This window comes from Suricata suricatta, chromosome 8 (assembly GCF_006229205.1).
Source record: "Suricata suricatta isolate VVHF042 chromosome 8, meerkat_22Aug2017_6uvM2_HiC, whole genome shotgun sequence".
NCBI classification, from domain to species: Eukaryota; Metazoa; Chordata; class Mammalia; order Carnivora; family Herpestidae; genus Suricata; species Suricata suricatta.
Genome location: NC_043707.1, coordinates 89,323,978 through 89,345,923, shown reverse-complemented (window position 1 = coordinate 89,345,923; position 21,946 = coordinate 89,323,978). Strand labels below are relative to the sequence as shown.

General features: G+C 36.9%; 1 protein-coding gene across 1 annotated transcript in view; it reads left to right on the top strand.

The window, feature by feature from the left end:
- Nucleotides 1-87: 87 nt before the first annotated feature.
- The window catches only part of LEPR (leptin receptor), a 76,800-nt gene continuing 54,941 nt past the window's right edge, over nucleotides 88-21,946 (top strand). Inside the window, exons 1-4 of the mRNA XM_029947759.1 lie at nucleotides 88-165; nucleotides 453-544; nucleotides 15,087-15,146; nucleotides 19,381-19,707. Of these exons, the coding sequence (XP_029803619.1) occupies nucleotides 15,107-15,146; nucleotides 19,381-19,707 (367 nt within the window). The 5' untranslated portion in view covers nucleotides 88-165; nucleotides 453-544; nucleotides 15,087-15,106. The remainder of the gene's footprint in view (nucleotides 166-452; nucleotides 545-15,086; nucleotides 15,147-19,380; nucleotides 19,708-21,946) is intronic.

Genomic DNA, 21,946 nt, shown 5'->3' with positions numbered 1-21,946 from the left:
GGGGCGGTGGGAGGGCGGCCGGGCCTCTGGGTCCCCCGGGCCGGGCGGGAGACGCTGTCGCCTGCCGGCCGCACGTGGGCGCGCACCTGCCCGGCGCCACCCGGCCAACTTCTTTTCCAGGTCCCCTCCCTACTTTGGAAAGTGAAAGGACTGCGACGTAAACCTGTAAGCCCTGGGGCTCCGGGAAGGATTTGTGGGTCCGGCCAGAGAACAGACTTGTGCTGCAGGGGTGGTTTAAATGCCAGCTTCGCTTTCCACCCTCACCCGCTCTCCCTAAGCAAATGTAAAAAATCAAAACAAAATAACAAATCCAGTCCCAACCGAAGCACTTACTTAACGGGATTCGTAGAGGTGAGAAAAATAGACCTGAGGAATCATCGGAAACCCCAGGTACAGTGAGGCTAACAAACTGGTTGTTGCTGGTGCTGTTTCTAGAACTTGTGTTTTTGCAGACTGGCGAGCTGGCTGTGAAGCCTGGGCGTTCCTTCTGTTGAGGGGCTGCTTGGATTGTTCTCTGTTTACACGGATTTCCGTAAGTGTTAAGGTATGTTGAAACAAATACTCTTTCAGAGTCAGAATATCTGGATTTTGACATGATTTGCCATTTATTATCTGTGACAGCTGTGGTTAGCTTCGCCTCTCTGGGCCTCATTTTCCTCACCTGTCAAATTAGAGGGTTGAATTAATATTCTGTTGGCCTTTTAATAATATTTCAGGTATTTCCCCGCTTAAAAATGTATAATTTTGTGACTCTTTAACATGTCACAAACATTGCTAGATTTGTGATTTTGTGAGATTTAAAAAAATCGTTTTTGATCTTGGCATTTTGTTTATATGCATTTATGACTTGTGCTTTTAGGGTTTTTCCGACCCCCAATCAAGAGAAAGGTGCTTGGGGCGCTTGGGTGGATCAATTGGTTAAGGGCCTGACCTGATTTCAGCTCAGGTCATGATCGCACAGTTTCATGAGTTTGAGCCCTACCTCAGGCTCTGCCCACTGATCACCTGCAAGCCTGCTGGGGGTTCTCGCTCTCTCTGTGCCCCTTTCCTGCTTGAGCTCTCTCTGTCTCTCTCAAAATAAATAAACTTAAAAAAAAGAAAAATGCTTATAAAGGAGTTCAGAAATGTATAGTTTACATGTAAATATTTATGTCATCTCTGACTCTAAAGAATTACGTTCCCTTGCAGGCAGTATTCACGACACGACAACAAAACCACGAGGCCTTAGTACAGCACTTACTCTCTTTTCAGTATTGTGTATTTGGAGGAAGTAAAAGTTGTTTTGGAGGAGAGCAAAAACTGTACCTTTCCTGTCAATGATGCATCTTGACCAGTATTTGTTACTTTTTAGCATAAAGTTGTGTGCAGAATATTAAAAACATGGTTTCAGACCATTTCAGAGCCCCTCTGAAATTAAGCTCAATAGCAGAGATGCCAGTTTTAGTAATGCATTTTAGTTGTCTTGGAAGGAAGCCCAGAAAGTAGCAGAGGTTAAGTAAATAGATAAACCAGAAATTAGGAATTGATACACACGTGCACACGCACACAAAGTTGTCAGAGAAGTGTGTGCTACAAAGTGCCAGTGAGCCTTTTATTTTTGATAAAGAAAAACAACACGACAGACAACTTGTGGACTGTTTGGGCACACAGAGGATGTGAGAAGAGGGGCTTCTGTTGTTACTTGTAATGTGAAATTATTGGGGATGCAGTCATCAGCAGTTAGGATAGATTCACAAGTGTTTCTGGCTCTTTTTGGTGGCTTTGATGTAAATTATAATAATGTGTCCCCCACCCAGCCTGTGCTGTGTATGTGGCTTGGGAGAGTGGAATGGAGGTGAAGTACAGTGTTCCTCTATGAACACATCCACTTATTTTCATTGCTTTTCCCCCTTGGGCTGGCAGTGTCATCCTCTGGAGAAGTAGATGACCATCTCCTTTGAGAGAGATGCTCAAAGAGTTGAGTAAATCGGTTGTTGAATGAGTGGAGAGTAGTGGAACGCACATACCCTGCCTTCTAGGCGCTTATTGGAAAATAGTAGACGATCTGACTGCTCCAGGTCTGCAGCCAATCCATTCATGGCTTGGGAGCCGGAGTCCACATGGTTGGCAGAAGCTCTGCTCATTTTTTGGGATGAATTTATCCAGAAAAAAACAGTCATGTCTTCACACTTAGATCACTATTATATAATCAAATATTTTTGTTTGTGAAGAGCAATCTTTCTGGGGGCCTTGGAAATAAAACTTAAAAATACCCAAAAAAACCCCCAAAAGAATGGTCTTGGCAGGTACTGTACTGCATTTTTCATACTGAGAACCAAACGCACATACGGGAAAAAAAAAACATATCCTGTGGAGCTAAAAATGAAGAAAAGGGCTTATGGTCTCCTCTAATTCTTAAGATTTTATGTGATTTACAAATTCCGCTTTTAATTAAAACAGAAAGGCACAAATGTTCACCTACTGGAAGGACCTAGTACATGTAAACTTTTGGAGGTTCAATCCAAATTGAACTTATTGGTCTGCTTATAATTTGGAATATTCCTCACATACTTCTTATTAAACCTTTCATGATGCAATGGGGATCTATATATGACACCTATAGAGAGAAGAGGTACATAAAAATGTGCTGGTTGACAATACAGCACATCATTCCAACAGACAGTGATAAGGCAAATACCCTATTATTTGCTACATGAATGAGAGAACATGCCAATATCTAGAAACCTCTTGCTTGTTCCTTCATGATCACAAGTTTAGTCTTATCTTTTTAAAAAAAAATGTATTAACTTAAGAGGCATTCTTTCATGGATTCTGTCGCATTATGTCTTTGTGAGATTAAGCCATTTATTCACTCCTCTTTAAAGCAAAAACTGTTTTTTAAGTTTATTTTGAGAAAGAGAGAAAGAAGGAGTGTGGATGGTGGAGGGGCAGAGAGAGAGGAAGAGAGAGAATCCCAAGCAGGCTCCCTGCTGACATCATGGAGCCCAACCCAGGTGCTCCAAAATTGATATCTTTTAAATATTTGGTCCTAGAATCCATGACTGTCTCCCAGTATATTTGGTCTTCTCTGATATAAGAAATGTAAACGTAGTCTGATGTTTTCCTTAAGAGTTCTTCAACATCTTCTTGTTAGACTTGTCATAGGACCTGCATATTTAAAAAGTTACTTTAAGCCATATCTTTAGGGGCGCCTGAGTGGCTCAGTCGGTTAAGTGTCTGACTTTGGCTCGGGTCATGATCCGTTCGAGCCCCATGTTGGGCTCTGGGCTGACAGCTTGCTCAGAGTCTGGAGCCTCCTTTGGATTCTGTGTCTCCTCTCTCTGAACCTCCCCACTCAGGCTCTGTATCATTCTATCTCTCAAAAAATAAATAAATGTAAAAAAAATTAAAAAACCCATATGTTTAAAAATTTCATTGTCTGTTTATTGATGCCATATAGACATAAATTTGACCTTGAAACAGAGTTTCAAAATAATAGCTCCATTGGACTGTAAATCACCTATCATGATGTTCATCTTTTTATGGCATACAATTCACTGGTTTTTAATATATTAACAGATTTATGCAACCATCCCACTATGCAATTTCAGAGTATTTTTATCACTCCCTGGAGAATCTCTGTACCCATTAGCACTCACTTTCCATTCCCCCTGCCTCCCATGCCTCAAAGTACTGATTTACTTTCCATGTTTACGGATTTGCTGTTCTGGATATTTCATATAAAAAATCATGGGGCTTTTAGTGACCAAATTCTTTCACTGAGCATGTTTCCAGTGTCCATCTGTGCTGTAGCATGGGTCATACTTCATTCCTTTTTTATGGCCACATAATATTCCATTATATGGGTATACTACTTTTTGTATATTCATCAGTTGGTGGACATTTGGGTAGTTTGCACTTTTTGGCTATTATGAAGAATGCTGCTACTAACGTGTGCACATTGTTATGTGAATGTATGTTTTTATCTCTTTTGGGTATATACCTATGAGTGGAATTGCTGAGTCATGTGGCAACACTAAGTTTAACATTAAAGATTTGCCAAACTGTATGCCAAAGCAGCTTTTATCCTTTTATCTTCCCACCAGCAGTGTGACCCTGAATCTACATTGCTGACATGCCAAGCTAATTAGACACAACAACGCTGGATATGTAGTGAAAATTCCTGTCAAATTTAAGTGTTATGTGCTTGGAAGTTTAAAATCTTTTTCAGAATTGTGAACACTTAATATGTTCAAGGTAGACTATGAGGAATTTTTGTTTATATTGATTCTCACTGAATAAAAGCCAGCAAGTCACATATTCTTCTATAAAATTAGTAGGCTTATAGGTACCAAGTAAAGTCTCCTAAAGTGAATGTAGTCTCCTTCTAGTTAGTGCCATCTGTCAGTGATCTGCTCCGCTGGGCGCGAGCTGTGGCCCTGCCTAGCACAGCATGGAGACTCGCCCAGGAGAGCACGGAGCTCGGGGAGACACTGCCTGGTGGGTGAGTGGATGATCCGAAAGATGGGAGTCATGTGTTTGACTCACACTAGCGTGCTATGGACTAGCAAAAGAAGATGAACGAACTTGAGACTCTCTCTCTCTCTTTTAATGTTTTATTTTTGAGAGAGATAGAGAGACAGAGCATGAGAGGCGGGGAGGCAGAGAAAGAGGGAGACACAGAATCTGAAATAGGCTCCAGGTTCTGAGCTGTCAGCAGAAAGCCCGCGATGGGGCTGCAACTCTCGTACCGCGAGATCATGACCTGAGCCGAAGTCAGAGCCTTAACCCTCTGAGCCCCCCAGGCCTCTCTTAAGGGCCTCTCTTAAGGACCATTGTGATATTCATCTTAAAGTCTTTGCCAATTAGTGGGGGAAAATCCAGAAACAATATAGACTTACAAATATGTATTCATACGGGTATAATAGTGAATGAGAAAGAGAAGGAGTAAGGGGTAGAGAGGGAGAGAGACTTTATTATTGGGCCAATAATTTTTTTAAGGTTTACAGGAACATATACATGTTTTATCTGTTTGTGCTAGATAGTAGCTAAAGATTTGAGACAAATAGAGATTCTCAGGAGCTTCAGTATTGGTATTAGAATAGGCTTTAAAAATGTGAACTCATGTTTAAGAACAGCTGCTACCAAATATTTGTTTTGTGAAGGCATAGGACATATTGAGTTTTTCTCGGAATTATATTTTCTCATTTTTTTTGGTGTCTAAACCTATGAAAATTGAGAGACTATGAACATGAGATCATCGAACAATTAGATTTTTGTATGCACCAGCAAAATTTCTGAACCAATCTGGTCAGTGGTCAGGATATGAGAGAGAAAATAAATTACAAGCACACATGGATACACACACACACCCACACTGTATAAGCAGAGAGAGAAATCATACTGAAATAGACATAATAAACCCCCAGTAATTATAGTTGTTATATTATTCAGATGCTATCTTTTAGATAGTCACAGGTTTGATTTGGGGGAGAGAAGGTTTTTGCACAGAACGAGCAGGTACTTTCTGTATGAAGCAGTCATCTGGGCAAGTGGCTTCTTGGTCTTTTGATTGTAAGTTTGCAAATCAGTTCTCACATAAGAGTTCCTATTGTCATTGATTGATATTCTTCGGCTTATTTGTTTTTACAGACCACAGGTCCCGTTATCTTTTTTTTGTAATACTTAAGATATGTTTCATATGCCTTCCTATTCTTCAAGGGGGCAGTCAGCTTGCTGCTCCTCTAAGGCACCTGTTATGATTTTCCCACACTAGACGTAATCTGTCTGATATCTCCTAATTACCACTCTTTCTAGATAGTTGTAATTCTATGATTCTAGACATCATGGGTTTTAAACAATACTACCATTTTTGTACCTCCAGGAAAGGATTCTGCCTATCTATTTGACAATGTTTTCTCATCCTTTAGAATATTTTTGTCTTATATGTATTAGAAGAGCTCTTTTAGAATTATTTAAATAAAAATTTTGGCTTAAATCGTATCACTCTTATAAGAAATGCATAGATCAAAGAAATTGGTTAAGGAATTCTTTTTCATATTCAGACTCTGGTGTCTTTTTCTATTACTTTTCAACTCAGTGCTGTTGATATCGATATTTTTCTAAACACTAGCATATTCTGGGTTATCAAGAATATTTGGGATATAGCACTTTATAAAAGAATGCTTCGCTATCGTTTCTTAGACTTTTCTACCCGTGTGGCCCGCCTCGCACACTATGTGCTGTCTCTTTATAGGGTCCTCCCATACGATGGGAACATAAGGCTTTCAGATGATGCTCAGGGCTCCTCTTCCCTCCTTCAGTGATCTTTAAATAGTTTGTTGGTCAAATATTGATGGGTTAAAATTGTCCAGCCTGTCATGAAAAAAGCGCCTCAGTTTGTCTGTAGGCAATCGATGACAACTAGATCACAGCTGCTACCAGGCTATTGGTAATTGTGAGATGACATTGATTTTAACAATGATCTTGATGTCAGAGGTGTTAAAATATTGTGAACCTTAAACTAAGAAGAAATACACTACTCTCTTTTGTATTTCTTGGAGTTCAACTAAAATTTCACTTCTGTGCACCTTTTGTTGGCCCCTAGGGCTTTGTTAGAAGCTATTTTCTCTGAAATCCCATAGCCCTGTATTTATTTAAAACGACTAAACAATAATTCTACATGAAAATAGTCCATGTACATGGTGACAAAAACCTACTACAATAAAAAAAAGCTCTAGTCTCCCTGCCCCACTACCCTCACTGTGCCAGTGCCGACCTTGGGGACAGCAACTTGTTGTTGATCCATTTCTGCTTTTGGTTCTCAGACCTCTGACTACCTGTGCGGGGCTAAATAATATGCTTTTAGACTTCTTTTCTTTTCATTTATCAACTTTAAACAGATACCATCACAGAAGAGAATTAAGTTAATTTTGCCTTCTTTCTTCATTCCTACATATAATTAATGTTCTGAGTGTTTTAATTGGTTACATTTGTAATTCCCTCCACGATTTCTGTTCTATTCACTACAGTTTCTATTGACTTCCTAGAGGTTGGGATATGGCATACTTTGCCTTCCCACTATCTCTCCTTATACAGTTATACCGCCCAAGTTTTGAGAACTGTATAGGGAGAATATTGTTAATATTTCATGTTTAGTATTGCAATTAATTAAATCTTTTATTTTTGTGTATTGGTTGAACCAAAAAGTCAAAACATTGATAAATTGTATGACCTCATAAATATTATATACTGCAGAATCAAGAAGCATTCCAGGATTCCTTTCATTTTAATATGACTACTTAGATACCCAAAGGCCAATATTCCTAGAATCAAGGTTTAAGCCATTCTTCCTTCTTTCAAATGGACTCTTTAATTCCAGCACTTAGTCAAAATTATGCCATCATTGAGGCTCCTAGCTGGCTCGGTTGGTAGAGCATGCAGCTCTTGACCTCATAGTCATGAGTTGAAGCCCCACATTGAGCTTACTTGAAAGAAAAATTATGCCACATTGTATTTTGGTTTATATTTAGATCAGGACTTTTTGTAACCTTTTTCCAATAAACTTTATTTCTTCTTATTGGGACAATGTAGGTGGGCCTTCTTCATTATATTCTTAATTTTTCACTTTTTAAAATTAATTCTCTTTATTTTTTTGGAATCCATTTTATTCTTTCGGAAATCCATGAACCCGTATTCTTCTTTGGCTTAGAGTGGTTGCAATTTTTAAATATGACTTACTTTTCCCCCCCTTGTGCCAGTCTGCATTTCTGTGTTTTTTTTTGTTGTTTATTTATTTTTTGAGGGAGAGAGAGAGAATCCCAAGTAGGCTCTGCACCATCAGCATGGAGCCTGATGTGGAGCTCGAACTCACGAACTGTGAGATCATGACCTGAGCCAAAATTAAGAGCAGAACGTTTAAGTGACAGAGCCACCCAGGCGACCCTGTTTTGTTTTGTTTTTTAAATCAAATTTTGCTGCTTCATAATCATATGACATACTGAGTTGTCTCCATTCCCGCCTTCCTTCTGGCTGTTTACTTTCGGGAGTCATCTGCTATCTGTGCTGGTCTTTCGCATGTCTGTAGTCATGCTTTCCTGAATCTTTAGTCCCTGGATCTCTTTTTCTTGGTTAGTTCTCATTTTGCTGGAATACCTTCTAAAATTACTTCTGAGAAAGAGATTTATAGGATATAAATTTTCTAAGTCATTGTGTTATTGAAAACATATTTGCTGTGCTCTGATACTTGCTTGACTGACTAATAGCAGTTTCCACTGTAAATCATTTTCCGTCACGCATTACTGGATTATCTTCTAGTGTTCCTTGTTTTGGTTTGAAACATTTGCTTCCATTCTGTTTCTCATGCCTTTAGAAGTTTGTTTTCCTTTCTTTTCTGGAAATGTTTCCTATCTTACTTCTTTGCTCTTGTAATTTCTTAGTGATATATTTAGCAATGGGTATTTTTTACTAGTCTTTGGGCTTGGTAGATTTTTTTTTTCCCTTCAGTTTGAAGACTTCTATTTCTTATCAGCTCTGGAAAAGTTTTTCATATCATTTCTTTGATTGTTTTCTCTTTATTCTCTTTTTTTGGTAATACTGCTAGTTGGATATGGATCATTTGACCTTTTCTTTTTGAAAACATATTTTCTCTTTTTTTGTGTATATGGGCAGTGTTTGTCAACTGTTAGGCTTCATTTTAGGCACTTGAGTGGGGAGCTACCTTTTATGCTGAAGGCCTGTCCCCCTAAATGTCAGAACATGTAAGTTCTTTACCATGTTGGTGTGAAGTCTGTATTAAAAGCCCAAGCTCTCCTCAAATAACTTATACTTTTGAGCTCCTTTAACATGTAAAAGTATATGGAACAAGTTTTTATTCTTTGGCTATTTGACATCTTTGAGTATTTTGTCTATGTTTGGGGAAATCCTCACTTTATAAATCTATATTTTCCCAAGTTTCCTGGCTACCTACACATAGACTGTGAACTAGCTTTTATCAATGAGAGGCATTCATGCCAGAGGTTAGATCAGAAGTATGGGCTATGGAAGAGCAGATGGGCTCAGAGGAACTCAGAGGTAGTAGGCATTGGGATTTCAGTCATAACATGCAGTGGCTTGGCATGGTGGCAGAGCTATCTTTTCTAGAGCAGTCCCATGGTACTTCACTTAATATTGGTATTATAAAATTTTGACATGTAAAAAAGTAATAAAACAATGTTACTTATTAAGGTATATGATGATTTATTTATTTTTATGTTTCTACTACTGTGTGGTAACTTATATTTTATAAAATATTTTAGTTAATATTTAAACAAGTTAATTTATGTAGAGATTTTTAAATTATTTTGTAGGTAAGATGCCCATTCTGCTCAACTTTGTTGACTTTATGGCAATTAAGTCTGAATCATAGCTTATCCTGCTGCATTTTCAAGGAATTAATTTGCAACAAGATCACACAATTTGAGTCACTAGAAATTAAAACACTTTAAGTTTTCAAAGTGACAAATGATTATACCAAGATGATGGAAGTAAAAAAATTAAAAAAAAAATTTTAGATGGGAAGAGAGAGAGAGCGCGCATGTGTGTGCATGCTGGGGGAAGAGGGGCAGAGGAGGTGAGCGAGAGAATCCCAAAAAGGCTCCACACTCAGCATGGAGCCCAATGTGGGGCTCAGTCCCCCGACCCTGGGATCATGGCCTGAGTCAAAATGTGGCACCCAGGCACTCCTATATTATGTTTTGATATTCTAAGCTCAATTTTAAAAGTTGAGCAGGGCCACCAGGGTGGCTCAGTTGGTTCAGTGGATCACTTGATTTTGCCTCAGGTCATGATTCCAGGGTCGTGGGATCAAGTCCTGTATCGGGCTCTATGCTGAGTGTGGTGCCTACTTGGGATTCTCTCTCTCTTTCCCCCTCTGTACCTCTCACCCCAGCATGCATGCCCTTTCTTTCTCCCTCTAAAATTAAAAAGAAATACATAAAAATTAAAAAGAATTAAGTCTTTAGCAGCTACTTGATGGGGAGGAATAATGACCAATTTCTGTCCTAAGTGAAGACATAAAAGTAAACATATTTAAAATAACAAGGTTAGTAGAACTAGACCAAGCTATTTTTATTTTGACACTTGAAAAGTGTTTTTCATTTATATTTAAACAAAATACTTAAATGTTGTTGTTTAAGTGAAAGATGGGCGCCTCTAGCAGAAAGTAAAAGCAGGAATTAGTGACAGATGGAACTCATTGAGTTTACTCATCAAGGCAACAGACTTGTCAGAATTGCTTTTCTTACTCATAAACTAGATTGTAGAAAAAGCTAAAGACTTTGTGAGATCATTGGAACAAGTTGTAAATAATTTCTTTTTTTCCCCCCATTCATTCAAACACTAATTGAGAGTATTCTGCTTTTTATTTAAGTAGAATTGTATACGTAAAAATATACAAAAAATTTTCTTTGAAAGAAGTTAGTCTGATTTTCTTCTGAAAACCATAATATGGTAATTCAATAGACTGTAGATTTTGATTTTTTGTTTTGTTTGAAGTTATAGTAATAGATGAAGAGTTAATGATATATTTAATATGTTTACTCTGTTTGGTGTATTATGAAATTTGAGGGGTGCCGGGGTGGTTCAGTTGGTTAAGTGTCTGACTTCGGCTCAGGTCATGATCTTGCAGCTCATGAGTTTAAGCCCTGCATCAGGCTTTTTGCTGACAGCTCAGAGCCTGGAGCTGCTTCTGATTCTGTCTCCCACTCTCTGCCCCTCCCCTACTCACACTGTCTCATTCTCTCTCAAAATTAGATAAAATTAAAAAATTTTTAGAAAAAAAAGAAATTTGAATTACTGACTACACATCCAGGTATTATGGATGGATCATTTAGATCAGACTATGAATGAATCTTTGTCTACTTTATGGAGATTTCAAATAAAACACATTATTCATTTTAACTGTCAACATAGAATGATGACATTCCAGGGAGATTGTTATGCAGTATTATCTCAAACTCCTCATAGTTGGTGTCTATCAATGGCTCAATTCCTAGGAGGCATACTTAATGGAGGATTGACTGAGGAGTGTGAATTCCATTCATTTATCTACATCAGGACTTTTTAATATGGGAATGTTAAATAAATTTCAGAGAGTTTGTTAACCCCCTGAAATTTTAGCCCTAATTTTGGTGTATATGTCTCTTCCTGGCTGTTGGTACCTTGCTCTCACTAACTTCTCAATTAGATGCATATTTAAAAATGTTTAAGAATCACCATTCTGAAATTCTTTCTGGAATTAAATCTGATTCTCAAAGATGGATTATATTAGAATGCCTCTTTAAAATTCTTTTATAAATTTGAGTATAGTTGACACATATTACATGAGTTTTAGGTGTACAACATAGTGAGTGATTCAATAAGTTTATACATTATGCTATTTTCACCACAAGTGTAATTGCCATCTGTCACCATGACACCATTACAATATCATTTACTATATTCCATATGCTATTTATGCCTTTTATTCCTGTGACATATTCATTCCATAAGTGGAAGCCTATATCTCCTATTCTCCTTCACCCATTCTGCCCATCCCCCCTGCTCCCCTCTGGGAATCATCAGTTTGGTCTCTGAATTTATAGGTCTGATTCTGCTTTTTGTTTGTTTATTCACGTGTGTATTTTTTTTTAGATTCCATATATAAGTCAAATCATATGGTTATTTGTCTCTCTCAGTCTAACTTACTCACTAAGCATCCAAGTTGTAACAAATGGCAGGATTTCATCCTTTTTATGGCTGCATAATATTCGTGTGTGTGTGTGTGTGTGTGTCCCATCTTTGCTGTCCACAGAACACCTCTTTTGAAGATTGCTGTTATTTTCTTGGTATAATTCTGTCATCCTATTTTGAAGAATATTTCAAGAAAGAGTTGTATCATGCATTCATTCATTTACTCATTCATTCAGCGAGTATATATAGAGCGCCTACTATGTGAGAAACAGGCTTCTATGTGAGAAGGATATAATGATGAAAGGAAATAGTAAAAAAAAAATCCCTTGGTCTAGTGGAGTTTATATTTTAGTGGGGAGAGTTAGACAATAAACAAGAAAAAAAGTTATATTCACATTAGATAGTGTGAAATAATGAGGAGAGGAAAATTCAGCAGATAAGACATGCTGGATTGGGGAAGGTGTTGAAATTTTTGATGGGCTAGTCAGGTAAGGCTCCTCTAAAAAGGCTTGAACAAAGGGAAGAGCAGTGGTTGATGAAGTCAGAGGTGCATCAGAGATCCAGGACCTTGTAGTTCTGTGCAGGACTTGGACTTTTACTCAGAGTGAAAAAGAGAGTATGACAGTGTTTGGGTAAGACGGACATGATCTGATCTATCTGTTAACAAGACCACTGGCTGCAGCATTGAGAATAGTCTGACCTGGAGAGTGAGGGCAGCAGCACGGGGACCAGCTAGAGGCTCTCTGACTACCCAGGGGAGAGATAGTAGCGGCTTAGAACAGGGTATGGGCAGTGGAGGGGCTGAGAAATGATGACTTTTGAGGTTCACATGAAACTCTGGTACTGTGAGAATGTTCATGAGGATGTTACCTGTTTTGAAGTTATTCAGGCAAAATTTCTTTCCATTCTTAGTGTTAGGATTATTTGAACATTTCCCCTAAACTGTTGATTTTATTTTGAATACTCTAAATTTATAATTGAACAATTTGACTATAAGAAAGCATAAAGGAAATTAATAGCTCATATTTAAATTTTTTTTAACATTTTATTTATTTTTGAAAGACAGAGCATGAGTGGGGAGGGGCAGAGAGAGAGGGACACACAGAATCCGAAGCAGGCTCCAGGCTCTGAGCTGTCAGCACAGGGCCCGAAGCGGGGCTTGAACCCACGAACTGTGAGATCATGACCTGAACTGAAGTCAGATGCTTAACTGGCAGAGCCACCCAAGCATCCCACTGACTCATCTTTAAAAACTAAATTCAAATTAATGGCATTTTGTGTATTATACTTATTTTGGCCACCTTGTCATTAGTTTTCCTGTTACTTGATTTTTTTTTCTCACAGTTTAAAAATTCCTGTTCCTTTTTTCTGTATTATTTATGTTTTTGTAAATCTCCTTATAGATTCATTTCTGGTACAATGTTGGATCATTTAAATATTTGTCTCTTTGGGTCCATGTAAGGTACCATCTTTCACACTCTCTCCTCAAGATTTCGTCTATGCCCTTTCATATTTGTGATTATTTCTCTGTTATATAAGAGTGAAACCTGATTATAGAATTCAAACCAAAAGAATAGTTTGTATTTTGCGTGGAACATTAAGTAAAAGAATGCTTTTCTTGTATAAGCAAAAAACCCTGGTCTGTTTTGTCAATTGGCTCAGCAGATCAGCTGAGTCAGGAGCGCCTGAGTGGCTCAGTCAGTTAAGCATCCAACTTTAGCTCAGGTCATTATCTCATGGTTTGTGAGTTCGAGCCCTGTGTCAGGCTTTGTGCTGACAGCTCAGAGCCTGGAGCCTGCTTTGGATTCTGTGTCTCCCTCTCTCCCTCTCTCTTTCTCTCTGTTCCTCCCCCATTCATAGTATCTCTCTCTCTCTCAAAAATAAATAAAAACATAAAAGAATTTTTTTTAAAGTGAGTCAAATCAGTTGTTGGACTGAATTACTTGTCACCAGTCGGTTCATTTAAAACACTTAGTTTAATGATATGTTCTATGAATGACACATCCTGAGTACTAAACTTGCTCTTGGGTTTATTTATGAGAAAATGTTGTACCAGAAACAGTAGCAAAAAAAGAATTCATATGATTAGATAATGAGGATTCCAAACACTGAACCTATTTTGGAATCCTAAAGACACACTGTGATGTCAGTATATAAAGAACCAAACTTCTGATGAAAAAAGTAAGAGCCTGAAAGACAAATTGACCAGACTACAAAATTTTTATGCTCATCTATTTTCCTCCTGAGAGTTATTAAATTGTGAACTAAACAAGCACATTTTTTCCGTTTACTCATCACGATACCAGTTGTCAGTAATGACTTATGAGATATGTTTCTTAATATTTGAAAATATTCTTTGTGTAAAGCTGTGACTTCTATTTTAAAATAAAATCTCTCAGGATCATGGGCATTGGAAAGGGATTGTTGAGCTCATCCATCAGGGGGATTCGTAGATGAGGAACTTGAGGTCTAGAGTGTTGAAGTCCCAAGTCCTAATGCTGGTTAGTAGAAGAGTCCAGATTGACACGCAAGATTCCTGACACCTAATCCAGAGCTTCTTACCTCAGATTAACTTTTGTGTAGTGAACTGAATCCCCAATTTGAGATATCAAAAAACCCTGGAACAACCAAAGCCTTGTGGTTTCATTACAAATTGAAGAAGCCCAGTGTATTAAAATTATGCTACCATTCTGATTCATGATGTACTAACATGAATAATCTCATTTATGATTATTCATAATCCTTCATATTGAGGAGACTTCATGGGAAAGCTATTTCTTGAAGTCACCCTGTCATTTGGATTACTCTGATAACTTGAATTACTCTGATAACTCTCCAGTGTGAATATTGCTTCATCTGCAAATAAGTAGTGGGAATTTCCAAAAGCATATTGGAAAATTTCCTCCTCTTTGTTGAAAATAAATGTACAGTGATTACCTCTGCTATAACTGTTTGACTTTGTAATATCACAGTAAAGATAAAGGTCTTAGAAAAGAAGAGAAATTTAAGAATTGAGCATAAAAAAGACTTATTAGATTGTACATATTTAATTAACATTATGAACACTTTTGTTCAGTTAAAAATTCAGTCTTATCCTATGATGTCTGTCCTGGTTTGTCATGGCATAAAGAAACAGTGAAAATTTTTTGATTATGCGATGACTATGTAGCATATGTTTTAACTGTGTAAGATAGCATGTGCACAGGAGTAGACCTTTAATGTGTAGCTATACTTTAATGTGAGGCCTTCTCTGATATTGATGCAGAGTATTATAGAGGATTAAATTTAAAGACTCATTAATAATCTTTTTCCTTTTATGTTTTCCCAGATATATAGATGTCAGGTATATTTGTGTGTGTGCATATGTATGTATGTGTTTTAGATGTACTGTTTTTCAGGTCTGCATCTCTGAAGTAAGATGATTTGCCAAAAATTTTGTGTGGCTCTGTTACATTGGGGTAAGTTATTTGTTTTTTTATATGTCCTTATATAAGAGATTTTGCTCTTAGAGATGCTGTTTCTTTATTGGCTAGCAGAAATTGCTGTCCGTAGTCTGAAATTCTCATGCTTATGATTGAAAATACAACACAAACAAAAGCATAAGTGTGAAAATAAAAACACTTCCCAACCTCCTGTGAATAACCTGATGTGTAGCTTTCCAGAACTATAACACATACAAACGCACACAGTTCATATCTATGGTTATAAAAATAGAATTGGTCTCTATATATTGTCCTTTTTTTCCTACTTAATAGTTGTTCAATTTATTATGACAATTTTTCTTACTGAGTATTTACTGATATGCTTATTCATTTAATGGTTGCACCACAATGAACTGTATGAATATGCTTTAAATTATTAAGTTATTTCACCAATTTCCCATTGATAGACATTTATTTTAGTATAGCACATAATGCATCAAAATCCATATATCTATATCTATATCTTTGTATATTTGGGAGAATATTCCTACCAATTAATTACTAAAGGAATTTCTCTGTTACATAGTATGCATATTTAAAAATTTGATGAATACTGTGAAATCTTCTCCACAGAGCTTTGTAGCATTTGTGGTACCACCACAGATATTTAGTATTAGTCAGGGTTCTCCAGAGAAACAGAACCGGTAGGATTTATATATAGCGAGAAAGAGATTTAGTATGGGACTTGGCTCCCAAGACTGTGGAGGTTGAGAAGTTCCATGACCTGTAGTCGGCAGGCTGGAAACCCAAGAGAGCCGATGGTATAAGTTCCAGTCTGGACGCTGGAAGACTTAAGATGCAAGAAGAGCTGATGTTTCAGTTTGTGTCCAAAGGAAAGAAAACACTGACATCAGTCACCTGGACAAGTTCTTTCTAATTCAGCCTTTTTGTTCTGTTCAGGTCTCCAATTGATCATGAGGCCTGTCCACCTTACAGAGGGCAATCTGCTTTACTCATTTTACTGAATCAAATGTTAAGTTCTCTAGAACATCCTCATAGCCAGAATAATGTTTGACCAAATGACTGAGCACCCCATTGACCTAGACAATTTGACACATAACCTTAATCATCACTAGCCTGTAACTATTTATTAATGTTTTGCAAATTTTTTCTTCCTGCCAATTGTTTGCTTTTTAACTTTGTTTTTTTTATGGTACAGAAAACTTATGTCTGCACACTCATACCCTTATGCATGTGTAGAAACAAGATACATTAACACTTAAATGTTTTAATTTTAATTTAGTAAATGTAGCATTATTAAATTATAAATGTATATGTATATCAGAGGATAGTCAAAACTTTAGTTCTCTATCAAAGAGAAGTTTAACTTGGCGATACTATTTAAAATATATGGCTATGACACAAAGTAATGGATTTATTCTCAAATGGAAGGGACATGCCATTTTGAATGCTGTTTCTTATTAGAACTCTAGTAGGCAATGAGAAGTATAATGTTATAAAGGGATATTATCAAGGGATGGTGTATACCTTTAAAATCTGCATCTTGAATACCACCAGAAGAATGCTTTCAGAGATTAAATGTATACTAGTCTCCCTCCTAACCACTGCAGGAATATCCTCAAGAGAATGCTTACAGATTTTTTTTAATGTCTTGATTTTAACTAATAGCTTGCTTCTGTTTGAAATTAGTCACCCATATTGCTAATGATTTTGAGCATACTATTCTCACTTGTTTCTTACTGCACTCTAGAGATCATCTGATTTAAGGAAAAAAAAACCCTCAAATAATCTAATTTAGGTTGTATTCCAAGTTTTAAAAATTAAAGTCGGGCTATTTTTAACTAAACCCGTTTTATCTGGCACCCATATTGAGAGATCCCCAGCTGCCCAGCTGTGTGTCAGTGAGTTCTGAGCATCTCCTTGGCTAATCCAATCTGAAGGTGCTCTTATGAGCTTCTCTACTATCTTCCTTGTTGTGTATACTGTTCTTTCTCATTGTTGCCATCTATATATTTGCAGAAAATACCCAGGATAACTCCACTGTTGACAGATTTCAAAAAAACAAAACAAAACAACTGTGCCACAAGGGACTATCAAAAAGTAGCAAATACTCATTCTCTCTTACATTCTCTAATTTTTATTAGGCTCCACTCAGTGTATTTCACATTGGCTTTCCAAAAGGTGATGGAGTTCTGTGAATCAGAAGAATTCTTGGGATGGTGTTACCATGATAGCATATGCCTTCAGATGCAAATTCTGGACTCTGTTGTTTAGGTTTCATTTGGAGGGAAAGAAATATTATTTGCAAAACAACCATGCCAAATAGAATCATCTTTTAATTAAGCCGATTCAATAGTCATTATGTCTATGACATTCATATTACATTTTAAATTTCAAAGATTTCTTTGAGGATTTTAGGCTAATTTCAGTTCAGCCAACTGAATCTTCCATATGCAGCTAGAAAATAATTCTTTTAACTAATACCAACAAATATTCATGGTTTTGTAGAACCAAAGAAATAACCTATTCTATTTTTTATTGACATGTTCTAATTTCAGAAACATATGTTAGAAAGATTGAAGTCCAAAGGAACACAATTGTAATGAGGGGTCACTTTTGATAATGTATGGTACCTAATTGTTCTCAGTGTGGGCAAAATAATATTAGTCATGTTAGTCACATTTGGCTTAATTTGTGTATCTGATACATTCTTATTTTATTTTTTGAATATGATACCCTTTTTAAATTTATTTTGAGAGAGAATGAGCACACAAGTGTGGAGGAAGGGCAGATGGGGGTGGGGAGAGAGAGAGAGAGAGAGGGAGAGAGAGAGAGAGGGAGAGGGAGAGAAAGAGAGAGAGAGAGAGAGAGGGAGAGAAAGAGAGAGAGAATATGAGAAAGAGTTTTAATGAGCAGTGGGGCTGGATCTCATGAGATTGTGACCTGAGCTGAAATCAAGAGTTGGATACTTAACTGACTTAGCCACCAGGTGCCCCTGATTCTGATATGTTTTTCTGTTAATTTATTTTTATGAAAAACTTTAGAAATGAAACTTTAACAGTTGTTATGCATATATTGCTTAAATATTTTTACATTTTACTTTTGTAATTTAAAACAAGATTTTTATGAATTGATTTTTTAAAAATTGGTATATTCTTACATTTTTACATTTACCCTAATTCTTCAAAATTCTCATTCCATGCAAATTGATGCAAAGGTCTCAGAATTCTCATTTCGCATTAGTTTCTATACAAGGCAACACAGCTATTGGATTTTTTGAGTAGCTTGTAAAAGAAAGAATTATTGGGAATTAATTATTATTTTACTTTCAGACAATTCCTAAAAAATAGCCACCACTTTTCAGAATTTTTTGGGTATGGGATTATATAATTATTCTTAATTTTTATATGTCTAAAAAGGTGAGAATCATCTTTAGTCAGCAATGGAATTTCCCTGTCATTGTACATTGATTCTTGGAGAGTGCATTAAGGACATGCCTTAGATGATGTCATGTATTTGAGGATCGTGGGCAGATTCTAGAGATCATCTAACTGTCCTGATGTTGAAAACAAACTCTTTTTAAAAGCACCCATAGTGCTAACATTTTGGGATTATTCTCTTTAAGAAACATTAAGACAGGGGTGCCTGGGTGACTCAGTTGGTTAAACGTCCAACTTCAGCTCAGATCATAATCTTATGATTTGAGAGTTCAAGCCCCGGTTGGGTTCTATGCTAACAGCTCAGAGCCTGGAGCCAGCTTCAAATTCTGTGTCTCTCTGTCTCTTTCCCACTTATGGTCTCTGTTTCTCTCTCTAAAAATGGATGGATATACATTAAAAAAATTAAAAAAAATTAAAACAACTTTAATATTTGTTTATATAACTGCACATCCAGATATTTTTCCTTTATACTGGAAGTTCATTAGAATATCTTTTTTAGAAAAGGTAATGAAATATTGAGCTACAGGTTTTTTTTTCATTAAAATACAAATATAGAATGCTAGGTTTGTGAGGAAAATGAAGCATGAATTTCCAAAAGGAGGTGCTAAAGAGTGAAGTTATCTCTATAAACTAATGTCCCCTTTGAGTATAACACATTGTGTAATGGAAACACAGCTGTGCAGTAGGCACAGACTGGGCACTTAGGAAGTTACTTACTGTTGAGCACTACATGGTTTAATCTTAGGTACTTATGTCTTAGTCAAAGTGATTAATTATTCTTCTATGTGTCTTTTTTAATACCCTGACAGAATTTACCTATTTGATAACTGCATTTAACGTGGCATATCCTGTTACTCCCTGGAGATTTAAGTTGTCATGCATGCCACCAAATACAACCTATGACTTTCTCCTGCCTACTGGAATCTTAAAGAACGCTTCAGATGTGAATCAACATTATGAGGCAATTGAAGCTAAATTTAATTCAAGTAGTACCTACTTTTCTAATTTATCTTCCAAAACAACTTTTAACTGTTGCTTTTGGAGTGAGGAAGATAAAACCTGTTCTGTACAAGCAGATGTCATGGAAGGGAAGGCATTTGTCTCCACAGTGAATTCTTTAGTTTTTCAACAAATAGGTAAGTATTTTAATATTCCAAAATGTTTTCATTCTCGGAAACCTGTATGAAATAGATGTCTTATGTATGGGATTCTTAATGCATATCATCATTTTATATTAGTAATAAAATTGTGATTCATTATGTGATCAAGATAATGAGTCCCAAATTATTTGATATCTCATAAGAATAAAAGAAAAATGTAATGAGGTAACTCTTTTACCTATACCCTATTAATCCATTTCTTGTAATGTTCTAAATTTGCCTTATTTTATTACTATTTTTTATTTTAGGGAGAGCATATGTGGAGGAAAGGGGTGGAGAGAGAGAGAGGGAGAGCATCTTAAGCAGGCTGCACCCTCAGCCCAGACCCTGATGCGGGTGTAATCCCATGACCCTGGGACCATGACCTAAGCTAAAACCAAGAGTTGGACACTCAACTGACCAAGCTACCTATATTTCCTTTAAAATAGAAAAATCACATCTTATTTTGTTAAGTATATAAAATATTCAAAACATTCAACTATTGAAGTAGTTAAGTTTTATTTTTTTAAAGATTAAAAAAGTTTTTTAAGTAATCTCTATACCCAACATGGGGCTTCAACTTATAACCCCAAGATCAAGCATTGCATGTACTATAGACTGAGCTAGCCAGGCACCTCAGAAGTAGTTAAATTTGAAAGCACTTATGAATAATATGTTTTCAAGCAAGGATTCTCTCTGTGGCCAATACATTTTTTAAAATAGTTTATTGTCAAATTGGTTTCCATACAACACCCAGTGCTCTTCCCCACAAGTGCCCTCCTCCATTACCACCACCTCCCTTCCTCCTCCCCCTCCCCCTTCAACCCTTGGTTAGGTTTCAGTATTCAGTAGTCTCTCAGGTTTTGCGTCCCTCTCTCTCCCCAACTCTCTTTCCCCCTTCAATACATATTTTAAATCAAGAGGGTTTTGTTGTTCAAGTATAATGCATACTGAATGTAGTTAGAATAATTAATAATTCTGCATCTGGAAATCTAAGCAACAAAATTATTTCCAAGCCTCTAGAAAAGCTAACATAGCAGAATCAACTGACTCACCAATACAAAGAGACCTACAGTATGAAAATAAAGGCAAACATAAATAAAGCAGTTCTATGAAAGGTTAATCAGAATTTCTCAACCTCAATATTATTGTTATTTGGGGCCAGACAATTCTTGGGCGTGGGGGCCTGTTCTGTGCATTGTAGGATGTTTAGCAACATCCCTGGCTTCTACCTAGTAGATACCAGTAGCTCCTTCCCCAGTTGTGACAATCAAAACACATCTCCGAACATTGCCAGATGCCCCTGAGGGCAAAATTGTCTCTGGTTGAACATCACTGATTAAATGGAAGAAACACTCTGGTTTGTTGAAATCAGCTGAAGAATAAAGCATAAATATGCAATAAAATCAGAGTTTTAAGCAAGTTAGTAGTAATAACTCCCAGTGTATCAAGTAGAGTCCATAGCCATTAATTAATTCACTTAATTTTTTATTTACATTAAAAATGTTTAATGTTTATTTTTGAGAGAGAGAGAGAGAGAGAGAGAGAGAGGGAGGGAGAGAGAGAGAGAATCTGAAGCAGGCTCCAGGCTCTGAGCTATCAGTACAGAACCTGATTCGGGGCTCAAACATACGGAACTGCAAAATCATTACTTGAGCTGAAGTTAGATGCTTAACTGACTGAGCCACCCAGGTGCCCCACAACATACCACTAATTTTAATTGAAGCATTTGTTTTTAATTTGTACGGGAACTTCACTACCCATTCCAGCAATTAATGAGTATACCAAGAATGAACTTATTAAGGCAGGGTCTTTGTGATGAGCTTTGAAATGATCAAAAAATGTTAGGACTTTCTTCAGTTTTGAAGAGGAATGATTATGATGTTATTGGGTTTTTTTTAAGTTTTATTTATTTTTGAGAGAGAGAGAGAGAATGCACAAGGGTGTGTGGAAGTGAGGGAGGGGGAGAGGGGGAGGGGAGAGAGAGAGAGTCCCAAGCAGGCTCCTGGCTGTCAACAAGGGGCTCTGACCCACAAACCTTGAGACCATGACCTAAGCCAAACAGCCTGAGCTGCTCAGGTGCCCCTATGATGCTGTAGATTTCAGTTTTACACATAAAGTAAGCTTGCATCACTAGTTACTTCTTAGTGAGTTTAAATTTTTGTAACCGAAATCGGTAGGTTAAGTGGTGGTTACTGACTTCAACTGATTATTCTGCCAAGCATGCTGTTTACTT